Genomic DNA, 14,850 nt, shown 5'->3' with positions numbered 1-14,850 from the left:
TAGGTTAACAGCTGCAATTTAGGCATCTAAGGACTTTGATAACCAAATTCCCATTTCAAAAGTTTTTACCTAGAGCTCTCATATGATTCACAATGTGAATAAAACATGTTTCCATATCATGAATATTTTCCTCAAGTCTCATTCTAAAAAGCTCGTACTCATGGGTCAATATGTTCATCCTAGTCCTTTTTATCCCGATTGTACCTTCATGGGTAAGTTGAACGACATCTCATATTTCTTTAGCAGTCTCACAGTGAGAAACACGAAAAAAACTCATAAATATTGAGAGTGATAATGATAATGGTTTTAGATTTCAAATTGTGTTGCACTTTTTCCTTGATATATTTGGTCCATATTTCTCTATATATGTTCTCCACAACACAATCAACTAAATGTTTAGGAATAAAAGAACTCTTTTTAACAACAATCCATATTGCATTACACATCCCATATATAAAGATTTTCGTCTTCTCTTTTCAATAAGCATACCCCCTCTCCATTGAAGGATGGAGGTTTGTTTAGTAAATCGTTTGAAGTCACTTCTACCTCCTAAAATAATTTATCATATAAATGGAGTTAAACTCTGATGCCACTTGTTGAACAAGAAATTTCAAACACAAGAGGGATGGTAAACTTTTATATTATGATTTTATATGTGTTATCACAAGAACGACTGATTTAAAATGATTTATATTAAAAACAAAGATTAACAGAGAATAAACAACAAAAAAAGATAAATAACATGAAAAAAAATAAAAGACAGTAATATAGAGATAAAGTAAAAAAATCACACTAAAGACTATCTTAATTCGACCTTAAACTACACAACCAACTTTAATTCTTCAAAATTTTTACTTGAAATTTCTACTTGAGAGTTCTCATTTTTCTTTCATTTGTTTTCTATTAGAGCGAACTGTTTTTTTTTTTTTTTTCATAAACATTTTCCTTTTTTAAAATAATTGTAGAACATTACTTTTTATTAGCAAAAATGCACTTTTCTATTACTTAGAGTAATTTAAATACAAAATATTATCGATAAAAAAATAATCATTGAACATTACTTTTTTAATTAAAAAAATCTACGATGTTCTGTTAATTACTTTAATTATATAAATTATTATTAATTAAAAAATAATTGTTGGGCCAGCTGTAATTCTAACAAAGCATTATTGTTAGCATCTTCTTAATTGTTTTATTCTTCATCACACAACTAATCCATTTGATAATAATTGAGATAAAGAAACTAAATCAAACGCACTAAAACATTATAATATGGGTCATTATGAGCCACATACAAACGTTGTTGCCACTTGCCGCTATAATGATTGATGTCTAAAATCCCAATCATCCCCAGGTTGTAAATTTGGTTTTACTGTCTTTTGCTTTTTCAAGAGGCAAATATCGACAGGATCCAGACGTACATACTTTAGTATCAGAAATGCTGTAGACAAATTTTTAATGAACACTGAATTATCATAATTTCATCCCCCAAGAAGTATAGGATAAGAAAAAGTACTATACTCCTTATATAAAATACGATTCTTTAAAATGGTTTCCACATGCTTCTGAAATTGTCTCGACAAATTTTTTAGTTAATAAAGTTATATATATATATATATATATATATATATATATATATATATATATATATATATATATATATATATATATATATATATATATATATATATATATATATATAAAAGGCATATTGTTATGAAGAAATCAAAGCCCAAGAGAATTATGAAACAGCCCGTGTGGCTAAAAGACTTTATTTTAAAACAATAAGGTGCAACTAGTAATATTTTAGTTTATGTTTTGTTGTTTTTAGATTATGGCTGGCCCATGGCCCTTTTAGGAATATAAACCCTACTATTTATATTGTATTCTGCAGCAGCCATTAGTAAGAAGAAAAGTTGATTTTATCTTATTGTCTTTTAATGCTTTCTAGATCTAGGGTTATTGAACACATATCTATCATTGGTGCTTTCCTTTACCTTCTCAAGACCTCTCATGGCTCCTCCAAAACCTCCAAACCCCTCTTCTAAAGAGATTTTAGAAGAAGCTTTACAAATGTCCTCATTACACTTAAACAATGCTATGGCTGAAACACAAGAGCAAATGGATGTAAGATTTGCTCAAGTTCATGAAGATATTGCCAAACAAGTGGGTCAGCTGCATACAAGGTTAGAGAATGACAAAATTGAAGAAGAATCAAAATACCAAGCTCTTATGGCAGCTCTGCAGAAAATTTCCATTCAAAAAGAACCCCAAACTGCTGTCCATACCCATTCTGCACATGCTGGTGGCAGCACATCAGGTATACAACCCTCTTCTTTATCTTTTGGGTCACCTACTTTAACCCATGTGAGCACACCCACCCAATCACCCATTAATCACACTGCTACACCTAATCATTCTGCAGTTCGGCCAACCGCAGCCCACACATTCGCACCCACTCAGCCAACAATTTCTATACACCCCCATTCACACGTTTTACACCCCCCTTTCGTCCCTTATCCTCCATACACCCCCCAATCTGTTTTTGCCCCTTTTTCCCAACCAGATCCATATCATAACCTAGCCCACATACCACCCTTGCCACCTATTCGCTCACCCAAGCTGGACCTACCCCTTTTCGATGGATCTAACCCTTTAGAATGGTTATTTCAGGCTGATCAGTTTTTTAGCTTTTATAATCTACCACCCGAAAATCGTTTGTCTTTAATTTCTTTTTATATGAAGGGAGATGCATTAGGCTGGTTTAAGTGGATGCATCATAATCACTTGTTAACAGATTGGTTATCTTTCACAAGAGCTTTAGAATTACGTTTTGGTCCTTCTACTTTTGAGAACCATCAAGCTGAATTATTTAAATTAAAGCAAACAGGATCTGTTATGGAGTACCAAACGAAATTTGAACAGCTTGGCAATCAAGTGGTGGGACTGCCACCTTTGGCAATTCTAAATTGTTTTATCTCAGGTTTAAACATAGATATTCAGCATGAATTAGCTATCCTAAAACCCACATCTATATCCCAAGCCATTGGACTTGCCAAATTAATCGAGTCTAAACTCAAAGAAACCAAACAAAAGTTCATTAAACCCTTCTCATCAAACTACCAAAAACCAACACCTACCAACCCAAACACCCAGAATTTTAAACCACAAACACCTTCAACCCAACCCAACCCTAACCTTCAAAATAACTCCAACTCACAACAGCCCAGATTTCCTATACGCAAACTAACCCAAGCCCAACTACAAGAACGACGAGCCCAAGGCCTTTGTTTTAATTGTGATGAGAAATTCATCACGGGTCATAAATGCTCTACAAACAGATTTTTCATACTCTTGGCTGAGGAAGAGGGAGTGATGGTTGAACCAGAAAATGAAAACATGGAAGAACATTCAATGGAGGCAGAATTTAAGGATACTTATTTTCAGCTATCCCCCCAAGCTTTAACCGGTCACTATCACCCACAAACACTAAAATTCAAAGGCAAAATCCAAGGGTTATCGGTGATGGTTTTGGTTGACACGGGTAGCACTCATAACATTATGCAGCCTAGAATTGCTCATCACCTAAATTTACATACAACCCCAATCAACCAATTTTCTGTTATGGTGGGAAACGGATCTCATCTCCAATGTGAGGGAATTTGCAACAATGTTCAAATCTTCCTTCAAAACAAACCTTTTACCCTTCCATTCTATTTGTTACCTATTGAGGGTGCGGATATCGTTCTAGGTATGGCTTGGCTTCGAACCCTTGGACCCATTCAAGCTGATTTTTCAATTCCCTCCCTCACCTTTCAACATCAGAATACCCCACTAACCCTCACCGGCGACCCCAGCTCAACACCCACAAATACAACTTTCCACCAACTCCGCCAACTTATTCACACCGATGCCATTGCCTCTTTTCACCTATTACTCATGGAACCCATCCAACAACCCCCCCAAACAAACGAACCCAATATTTCAACTCCATCTAACCAAAACCCTTTACCACTCCCACTCACCACCCTTTTGACAAAATTTCAATCTATTTTCCAACAACCAAAAGGCTTACCACCATCTAGACCGCATGACCATCATATAACCCTTCTCCCAAATACACCACCCATCAATGTGAAACCTTACCGTTACCCACACACAAAAAAAGACACCATGACCAAAATGATTCAAGAAATGCTCCAAGAAGGTACCATCAGACCTAGCACTAGCCCCTTCTCATCCCCTGTTTTATTAGTCAAAAAGAAAGACGGGACTTGGCGATTTTGTGTTGATTATAGAGCATTGAATGCTGTGACTGTAAAGGACAGATTTCCCATACCCACTATTGATGAGCTTTTAGACGAACTTAATTCAGCCACAATTTTTTCCAAGATAGATTTGTGTTCAGGATACCATCAGATCAGATTAGCATCAGAAGACACGTATAAAACAGCTTTTCGAACTTTTGATGGGCATTATGAATTTCTTGTAATGCCCTTTGGCCTAACAAATGGGCCTTCTACTTTCCAATCGGCTATGAATGACTTACTCCGCCCCTACTTAAGAAAATTTGTACTTGTTTTCTTTGATGATATTTTAATTTACAGTCCTAATTTTGAAGATCATCTAACACATTTGCAGGTTATTTTTGAGTTATTGGCTAAGCAAGCTTTTTTTGTGAAGTTATCTAAGTGTGTTTTTGCCGCAGTTCAAATTGAGTACCTAGGACACATCATTTCAGCCGGCGGTGTTGCACCGGATTCAAACAAAATTAAAGCCATTGTTGATTGGCCAGCACCACGTTCACTCTCGACACTCCGCGGCTTTTTAGGTCTCACCGGTTTTTATCGACGATTTGTCAAAAATTACGCCACACTCGCCGCTCCCCTCACCGACTTGTTACGTTCCACTAAATTTACATGGAGTACAGAGGCTGCTCAGGCCTTTACAGAGCTAAAACAGAAAATGACAACCATGCCGGTATTAACACTGCCGGACTTTACAAAGGAATTTACAATAGAGACTGATGCTTCTGGCGTCGCCATTGGCGCTGTTCTATCCCAGGAAGGCCATCCAATTGCGTATTTCAGCAAGAAACTTTGCCCACGCATGCAAGCTTCATCGGTCTATGTAAGGGAAATGTTCGCCATCACGGAGTCAGTCAAGAAGTGGCGGCAGTATCTCTTAGGTCAACGGTTTCACATCTACACGGATCAAAAGAGTTTAAGAGATATGTTATTACAACGCATACAAACTCCAGAACAAGAAAAATGGACGGCTAAGTTACAAGGATTTGATTTTGAGATTTCATACAAACCTGGAAGATCGAATCTTGTTGCAGATGCCTTAAGTCGTAAACTGGAACCAGCAACACCAGTCCTACTTGTCCTGTCTTCACCTTTGCCAGATTTACTCCAGACCTTGAAACAGTTTTATACACAAGACAGTGTGGGTCAGAATTTGATGCAGTTAGCAATAGCAGAGAAAAAGAACCCAGCATTCAAGGTGAACCAAGGATTATTGTATTACAATAACAGAATTTTCATACCGGAAATAGATGATTTAAGACTTCAGCTCATGAAGGAATACCACCAGACACCAACTGCAGGTCATTCAGGCGTGAAGGCTACGTTGGCCAGATTAAGGGCATCATTTTGTTGGCCAGGTGTGTACCTCAATGTGAAAGAAATGGTTAAAAACTGTTCAACATGTCAACATAATAAATATGATACTCAGAAAAAGAAGGGTTTGCTCCAACCATTACCAATTCCGAAACAAGTTTGGGAAGAAATAACTATGGACTTTATAACAAACTTACCTAGTTCATGTGGCCACACAACGATCTGGGTAATTTGTGACCGTTTGACGAAGTACGTTCATTTTCTCCCACTGCCAACTCACTTCTCCGCAAAAGATCTGGCAAATAGATTCACAGTGGAAGTCTTTCGCCTCCATGGCAGCCCAAAGACTATAGTTTCAGATCGTGATCCCCTGTTCCTAAGTAAATTTTGGAAGGAGTTTTTCAGGAACCATGGAACGACTCTGCAATACAGTACCTCATATCATCCAGAGACCGACGGACAAACGGAAGTAGTAAATCGTTCATTAGAAACGTACCTACGCTGTTTTGTGGGAGATCACCCTCGCACTTGGCATAAATTTCTTCATTTGGCAGAATATTGGTTCAACACTTCAGTTCATTCAGCTATCAACATGACTCCTTTTAAGGCCCTTTACGGTAGAGATCCTCCGGGCATCATGGACTATGTTCAGAGTTCTGTTTCAGACTCCACACTTGACGAAGCTCTACATCAACAACAGCAGATTTTAACGCAGTTAAAAGACCATTTACGGAAGAGCAGAGCAACGATGGAGAAACAGGCTAATAAAAAGAGACAGGATGTTACCTTTACGGAAGGAGATTTCGTTTTGATGAAGCTTCAACCGTATCGGCAGCAAACAGTCCACCGCCGTCAGTCTCAGAAGTTATCTCAAAGGTACTTTGGCCCTTTTCGTATCATCAAACGCACCGGGAATGTTACATATTTACTCGATCTACCGTCATCTTCCCGGATTCATCCCATCGTCCACGTGTCACTACTGAAAGCATATCACGGAAAACCACCGTCAATGGGTTTTCAACCAAGTTCTCCGCCGGATCTCATCACTTTCGAAGCAGAAGGTTCACCTGTTTCACGAACCGGAACCACTTCTGGGCTTAGAGAGAAAGAAAAAGGACCTAGTTTGACTGAAGAAAATAAGAAGAGTTTGTGTGATGGAACTAGTTTGAACTCGGTGGAAAAATATCAAATGCAGGAGCAAATGGGTTTAAGTGGTAAACAAAGGGTACTTATCACTTCAGATACTTTGGCAAGTACAAATTCCGGTTATGACAAATCTACCCTTGGAAGTCCCAACGTCTCTCTCCCTTTGTCCAATACAGCCAGCTGTTTGGTACCTGCACCCAGCTGTAACGCGCATGCGCGTGTTCCCCAAGGTTGTCCCACTGCTCGAGATAGTCCCACTTTTTCCAACAAGCAATCTCAGCCCTTGCTTCAGATTCGCCCTTATCCCTTGGAGATTTCCCACGCCCCAATGTTATCTCCTCATGTGACCACCGATTTTCCCTTCAGTAGATGCCCAATTCAAAATTCTGGGCCCACGGTTGTTCGTTCCAGCCCACACACAAATGTTGTGTATCCTAACCAAACATCTTTGAACCTTGAGGACAAGGTTCCTTATGGGCCCCAGAGTAATGTTATGAAGAAATCAAAGCCCAAGAGAATTATGAAACAGCCCGTGTGGCTAAAAGACTTTATTTTAAAACAATAAGGTGCAACTAGTAATATTTTAGTTTATGTTTTGTTGTTTTTAGATTATGGCTGGCCCATGGCCCTTTTAGGAATATAAACCCTACTATTTATATTGTATTCTGCAGCAGCCATTAGTAAGAAGAAAAGTTGATTTTATCTTATTGTCTTTTAATGCTTTCTAGATCTAGGGTTATTGAACACATATCTATCACATATCATATGAGAATGTCTTTTTTATATGAGAATGTGAAAATGAATCTGAACCATTAGATTTTAAAATAAATGGTGGAGATTATGTGAGAATTTTTTTTTCTTTCTCTTCGATTATTAAAATAAATGATGTAGGAGAGAGAAAAAAAGATTCTCACATAATCTCCACTATTTATTTTAAAATTTGATGGTTCAGAATCATTCTCACATTCTCATATAAAAAAAGTATTCTCGTATGATATACCATATATATATATATATGAAAAATAAATTGATCACTAAAGTGATATTTTTATTTTATATTTTTTATGAATGTTTTAAAAACCAAAACGAACCGGTTAGTTGGATTAGTCAAACTGGAATCAGATGAGTCATCAATTTGATCTTATTATTGAACTCGGTAAGTTATTGAAAATAATGTGAATTGGCTAGAACGGTTAAAAACCAATAAATTATTTGTTGTGTGATAACAATATTTAAAATTTGAATTTAAAGAATAAACTTGTGAAATTATAATATTTTGAAATTTTGAAGGTGTCGAGATATTTTTTAGAGACCGAATCAACCAGTCCGGCCGGTTTAATAATTATATAATTTTATTATAGAGATCGATTTATTCAATCGAGTTATCTGATTTAGTCATGTGATTCGACCAGTGACTCAATGATTCGACCAATAAATTACTGACTCAATATTTCCATTGTTGACCGGTCCGATTTTAAAATATTATTTTTTATATTTATTTATGTTAAACAATATTTCCAACAATTTGACTCTAATAATTATAACAATTCTATGTTAATAATTTCATATTTTTCTTTTTCTAATGCAACTTAAAAATCTAATTACATCCAAAAAAATACTCTTTTGTATTTTTTTCCTTATTGTACTTAAGTTAATATGCTGATAAGGAAAGTATTAGAGAGTGGAAAAATTTGTGGGTACAAATTTGAGAATGGAGAAGAGAGATTCACTCATTTATTTACAATAGGTTGACGACATCCTAATTGTTAGAGAAAGAAAATAGTCAAATATATGGATAAGGCAAGCTTGTTGCTTTTTGAAGTGATGTCAGATCTTAAGGTTAATTTTATCAAGAGCTCATTAGTTGGAATAAACATTCGGTGGTTTGAAGAGGCAACAAATATATTGAATTGTAAAATTGGAATAGTTCCCTCCAAGTTCCTTAGTCTTTCAATTGGGGTCAATCTAAATAGAAAAGAAATTTGAAAACCAATGATTGAGGCCGTGAGGAATAGATTGTACGTCTATATGAAAGAACTTTCAGTTATTCATTGGTGGTGGTGTGGTAATTTTAAAATTTGTCATGTATGTGCTTCTAGTCTACTTTCTTTCTGTCTTCAAAGCAGTATAATTGCTAAAGTTGAATCTCTCTTTAAGTAATTTATTTGGGGTGGAAATGAGAATGAGAGGAAAATAAATTGGGTCAAACGAAATAAGGTGTGTAGGCATGTTAAAGAAGGGGGACTAGGTATTAGAAACCTAATTGTAATTAATTTGGCACTTTTAGAAAAGTAGGAGTGGAAAATAAAATAAAAAAAGGAGTGGCTTGTGGTTTAATTATATGGTTAACAGATATGGTTGGAACGAGGGGTCAATTAGAATAGATATTACAGACGGTTCGAACTAATGGAAAGCTATTTACAATCTTGAGTTAGACGATTGTAAGTTATGAAGTACTACTTTGTTAGGGAGACTTACAAGGATCAAATGTCTAGTCTTCCATACTATTTTAATTCGTTATGGTCTAAAATTTGGCATAAATCTATACCTTTAAAAATATCATGTTTGGCTTGAAGATTGTTCCAAAATAGATTAACCAAAAAAGATAATCTTGTAAGAAGGGTCATACACTACTATGAAACACACATTTAAGCTCAGACATAAAATTGATTTAATTTCGGTTATAGAGGCGAGGTAACGAAGGGTGTCATAATTACTTACCACTTAATCCCTCGGTTTTTGAATAACCAAGGGGATAGTTGAAATAATTATAGATTTGATTCCCAACAAATGCATTTTTTGAGTTGTAATTCCTTAAGAGACTAGGTTGTCATTGAGTTTGTAATTAGGTTAATTATTGAATTAAGTCCTTATTGAGAAGGCAAAATCACTCAAGCAGGTGGACTGGAGGTAACTTAATTAACAACGAATCAGGATAAAAATACATGTCTTTATTTTTACTATAAGCTTTGTTGTTTATGTTCTTGGGTGGGAAAAATTTTAATCTTGAAACTCAATTCAAATCATCTATTTCTTATGTTTCTTTGAACCTTCACTTAGGGTTTGTTTGGCTGTAAGGAAAAATAGAGAAGAGAGAAAGAGGTGAGAAAGAGTGTGCGAAGAGAGAAATAGGTGAGAAATAGAATAAATTTAATGTAATGTTTAGTATAAATGAGAAAGAAGAGAAATAGGATAGAGAGAGTAATAATGATTTAAGGAATTGACAATAAAACTCTTATCTTAAAAAAATCATTCTAATTATAATTAATATTAATTGGGTCTTTCTAACCAGTGCCCTCAGGGTAATCGTTAAGCATTCCAAAAAAGAAAATATTTTATAAAAAATTTAATATTTCAATTTTTAATACATTAAATACGCAGATTACCGAGATAAATTTACTATTTTAAAATTTTTAACCATTGTCCTGAGGGCACTGGTTAGCATTTCCCATATTAATTTAATAAACTGCTTAGATTTTATTTTAAATCATTATTTATTTTATATTGAATTTTATAAGTAATTTTTTTATTAATTAATTAAATTTATTAGTTTAATACGTTCTTAAATTTAAACCGGCTACTTTAGACAAAATAATAGTAGTTCAATTTTTTTATTTGAACGTAGTTTACATAATTTTTCATTTTTAAATTAATTAAAAAATATATAAAAATATAACTTTTCACATTATAATTTTCAAATCTACTATCAAACAATTCAAAATATTATACTAGTCAGTCATTTAGCACAACATAATCACTTCGTTTTTTTGTCTTTTGTGATACAATAAAGGGTACAATTGAAATAGAGTAAAAGATGCAACTCTATCTTGTGTTTCTTCTCATATCTAGAAGATTATAAAAATGGTGGAGTCCATATACTTTACCTTTAATAGGAGCATCCTCCAGTTTTTTACATCACATCACTAGTTTCTCAAAATATTTTAAGAGAATAAAAAAAAATCTTCAATTACATTCATAAACTCTTTAGCATGATCACATTCATACATATTTTTTTCAAAATCAACAAACATAGTATGATATATCTACTAGAATTAGTGGATTTAAATTTTTCTTCACTATGGTATATCCATGTATAGCTTTTGTTAAGGCAAAACCATTACATATAGTATAAAAACAATTTAAATGAGAGCATATGATTTTTTAGACTTAGTTTTTTCTATATGAACAACAATTATCTTAATAACTCATCTGCTCAATCTTAATATTCTTTTGTCAATCGATAAAGGGATATCCCTTTCTGATGCATAACCTAATTATTCATTTATCTATTTTTGATCCGTAAAAAATAAAAAAAAATAAAACAATGACAAGTGTAAATTTTTTCTACCGCTTATTTGATATTAAAAATTTTGATTTACTCAAAATCTAAAAAACTATCAATAATCATATGAATAAACTAAGTATTATATCAATATAAGTATTATATCAATATAGTAAATAATATGTATAAGGATCATGCTAACATGTGCCTTTAAGATACATGTTACATGTTAGCATTTTCTTATGTATAATGTTATGAACTACAATTTCACTTATTTTTCACCATGTATCATGGGCTCTAAACTTAATCTAAACAATATATGTATATATTTTTAGGGTGTGACTATATAGAATATATTTATAAAAAATAGTGGTATGAAGTTAGTTTTATAACATAAGATATAAAGTTTAAATTTTTATCATATATAGTTGTAAAACAAAAATTAATTTATTTTATTATAAAATATTATCTTGTTCATTTTTAAAGTTTTTAGTTAATTAAAAAATATATTTGAAATATTAGGTTATTAAATTCTCTCTTCAAACTTAAATAAAATATAAGTCACATATCAACAATATAAATAATATAAGTGATACATTATTAAAAAATGAAAATATAAAAATTCAATTCATTTAAATTTTAAAAAATAAAAATATAAAAATTAAATTCATTTAAGTTTAAAATAGAGAATTGATTTAGTCAAATAAAAATACAAATACATCTATAATTAAACCTAAAATATAACATCAAGTCATGAAAAATGTATTATGTATATATTTTATCTAAATTTAAGCTGAATAAATTAAACTTCATTGTTTAATTCTTTTTTATATTAAAAACCGAAAACAATATTTATCCAATTATACTCACCAAATACATTTCATTCAATTTCAGTCCTAATAAACTTTTCTTCTACATTTGGTAACGTACGTATTCGTCTCTTTTGGAACTGGTCCTTCCATTTATTCTAGTCATTATCATATGGACTTTTAAAAAGGCACCACATAATAAATTTCTAGAGTATTTAAAAGAACAACCTATTTTAGTAAACATTAAATTAGAAACTAAACTTGAATTTAAATGGAAATTAAAGATACATCTACTCCTTATAAAATATAAAAATAAATTAATTTTAAACTATTTATTTTATTTAACGGAAGTTCCAATGCAAAGATCTTGGTACTTGGTACCGTAGATTAAAAACAATAGATATACCAAATAACACTTATTAAACAAATTTAATAAATCACACCAGAAGTCACCGGGAAACCGGCTCTTCCGGTTTCTTAGCCAACTCAACAAGCAAAGGTCGCAATTTATTTTTCCACAATTTCGCCTCAGATTCCTCCCCCTTTCCACGTTTCTTCATTTCAACTACCACAAATTCATCCGTTAACCGGTAAACCATAACAACACCAATCAAATTACCTTCTTGTCCCTCCAATTTTGCTCCACCACAATTTTCCATTTTTGTTACAACTACCGTCGTTCCCTTAACCACCTCCTCCACCCTTTCAATAATTTTCTCCGGTTTGTCCCTTGAAACAACCCATTCAGCTAAACCCGACCCGTTTTGATCCTCAAACAAACCAGACATATCTAACCCAGTTGAAAACGATATCAAATCAAACGCGTTCATCGACTTAAACCCGGTTTGACTTTCCTCCAACTCCGGTTCCTTAACTAAAACCCGGTCCACCTTATATCCACCCGAGTTGAACCACGGGTCTTGAAGAATTTCATCAACGCTAATCCTCGTCTCAGGGTTCGTATCCAACAACCTCGATAAGAGATTCTTCAGATCACAGGAAAACCATTTCGGGAACCGAAATTGACCGCGGTAAATCTTCCTATACAGCACGGTAATATTATAATCATTGAACGGTAAATATCCCGCGGTAATAGCAAACAAAACGACGCCGCATGACCATACATCAGCTTTCGCACCGTTATACCCTTTCTTCGCTAGGATCTCCGGTGCCACGTAGGACGGTGTACCGCAAACGGTGTGAAGTAAACCGTCAGGACGGATCTGGTTTTTCACCGCGCTTAAACCGAAATCAGTTACCTTGAGATTATCATTCTCGTCTAGTAAGAGATTATCGAGTTTGAGATCGCGGTGGTAAACACCGTGAGAGTGACAGTGTTTCACGGCGGAGATAAGTTGCCGGAAGTATTTTCTAGCGTGTTCTTCGGTGAGTTTGTCTCTTTTAGCTACCTCTTCGAAGAGTTCGCCGGCGGAGGCTAATTCTATGATGAAGTAAATTTTCGTCTTCGACGCGAGCACTTCAAAGAGGTTTACGATGTTAGGATGATGGAGGCGGCTGAGAATTGAGATCTCACGCTCAATGTTTGGTGAGAAACCTCCATTAACGAGTTTCTTCTTGTTCATGACTTTCACCGCTACGCTCTTCCCGGTTTCGACATTCGTCGCGTGGTGCACCTTCGCCGACGCGCCAACTCCGAGCAGTTTACCAATTTCGTACTTCTCAAACAAAACGACGCCGTTTGTTGACTTGTTAGTCGCTTGTATTTGAATTTGTGATTCTTCTGCCATGACGGTGTCGTTTTGTACCTGATATCCAACTGGTTTGAGATGGATACGGATTTGGTAGGATTTAGAGTTGCCGTGGTTATTGATTATTGGTAACGTAGAAGTGCTTTTGAAAATTAATGAACGATCTTAAAAAGCACTTCTGAAAAATTATAGCGGCTTGAAGTTGAAGTGTTTTTGGGAGAAAGAAAAGGAAGTATTAAGCGATGTTTTGCGTGTGTGTAGTTATGAGTGGTATACGGATGCTATTTAAAGATAATCGATTCTACTTTGGATGTTGCTTTTGAATGTACTAGGATAATTTGTTATTTATTTTTTTAAGGGGAAACAAAGAGGAATGGTGTTGTGACGTGGTACAGTAAAAATCGCTTTTGTATACAGTAAGAGAGTGTTAGAGTGTTAAATCACTTAAATGAGTGGCTTGTGGCTTGTATATAGGAATATGCGGTTAGAGGCTAAGGTACCGCGTTGGAGAATTATAAGAGACCAAAACTCGTTGAAATGAATGAGTGCCGTACAGAGATAGGGTATAATAGTCAATGGATTATAGTAGTACTAGGAGCCAAACAAAGCTTTATTTTGATGATGTGAAAGGGAATGCGTGAAACTGAGTGGTGACCACATTATCAATGGTGAATATACCATTGTACCCCTCTATTACATATCAATACCCCTCTATTAGATACTGCCTCCGTTCCTTTTTATAAGAGGCAACTCACTTTTTAGGTTCGTTGAATAATCAATGTATCTAGTCTATAAACAAACCAAATACATTGATTATTCAATGAACCTAAAAAGTGACTTTTCTCTTATAAAAAGGAACGGAGGTAGTATCAATACTTCGTTGCGTTTTTTCTTTTACGGGGGTTGTTACTCGTTATCCCCAAAAAATTGATTTTCTTCGTATAGAAGATATCCACTCGTAACAAATTATAAACAAAATCAATTATTTTAAACTTTTTATAAGTTTGTTATTTTCATTTATATTTAACTAGAATGCTGTTTGTTATTTTTATTTATACTTTTGTTATTTTTTTTTTTTGACAAATTTTGATTTTTTAGGTTCATTGAATAAATGATGTATCTGAATTATATATTGGTTAGATACATTATTTATTCAATGAATCTAAAAAAATTAAATTTACTTATAAATAGGAATGAAGGCAGTATTTTCTAACACAAAAAAAAAAAAAACTTTTTCTAGTTACGGCTTCCTATTATTTAATACTACTAACTTCTTTATTATA

At 33.9% G+C, this 14,850-nt stretch overlaps 2 protein-coding genes across 2 annotated transcripts; one reads left to right on the top strand and one right to left on the bottom strand.

The window, feature by feature from the left end:
• Positions 1-2,013: 2,013 nt before the first annotated feature.
• LOC131626262 (uncharacterized) lies at positions 2,014-7,332 on the top strand. The gene has a single exon (XM_058897094.1). The coding sequence runs from the start codon at positions 2,014-2,016 to the stop codon at positions 7,330-7,332; it is 5,319 nt and encodes a 1,772-aa protein (XP_058753077.1).
• A 4,833-nt stretch (positions 7,333-12,165) lies between these two features.
• LOC131626261 (CBL-interacting serine/threonine-protein kinase 14-like) lies at positions 12,166-13,954 on the bottom strand. The gene has a single exon (XM_058897093.1). It carries the CDS (start codon positions 13,604-13,606, stop codon positions 12,308-12,310), a length of 1,299 nt encoding a protein of 432 aa, XP_058753076.1. The 5' UTR covers positions 13,607-13,954; the 3' UTR covers positions 12,166-12,307.
• Between the last annotated feature and the right edge of the window lie 896 nt (positions 13,955-14,850).

Source organism: Vicia villosa, unplaced genomic scaffold (genome assembly GCF_029867415.1).
Source record: "Vicia villosa cultivar HV-30 ecotype Madison, WI unplaced genomic scaffold, Vvil1.0 ctg.000279F_1_1_2_unsc, whole genome shotgun sequence".
Lineage (NCBI taxonomy): Eukaryota > Viridiplantae > Streptophyta > Magnoliopsida > Fabales > Fabaceae > Vicia > Vicia villosa.
Note: the sequence above shows the minus strand (reverse complement) of the source record. Positions and strands in the feature narration are given on the sequence as shown.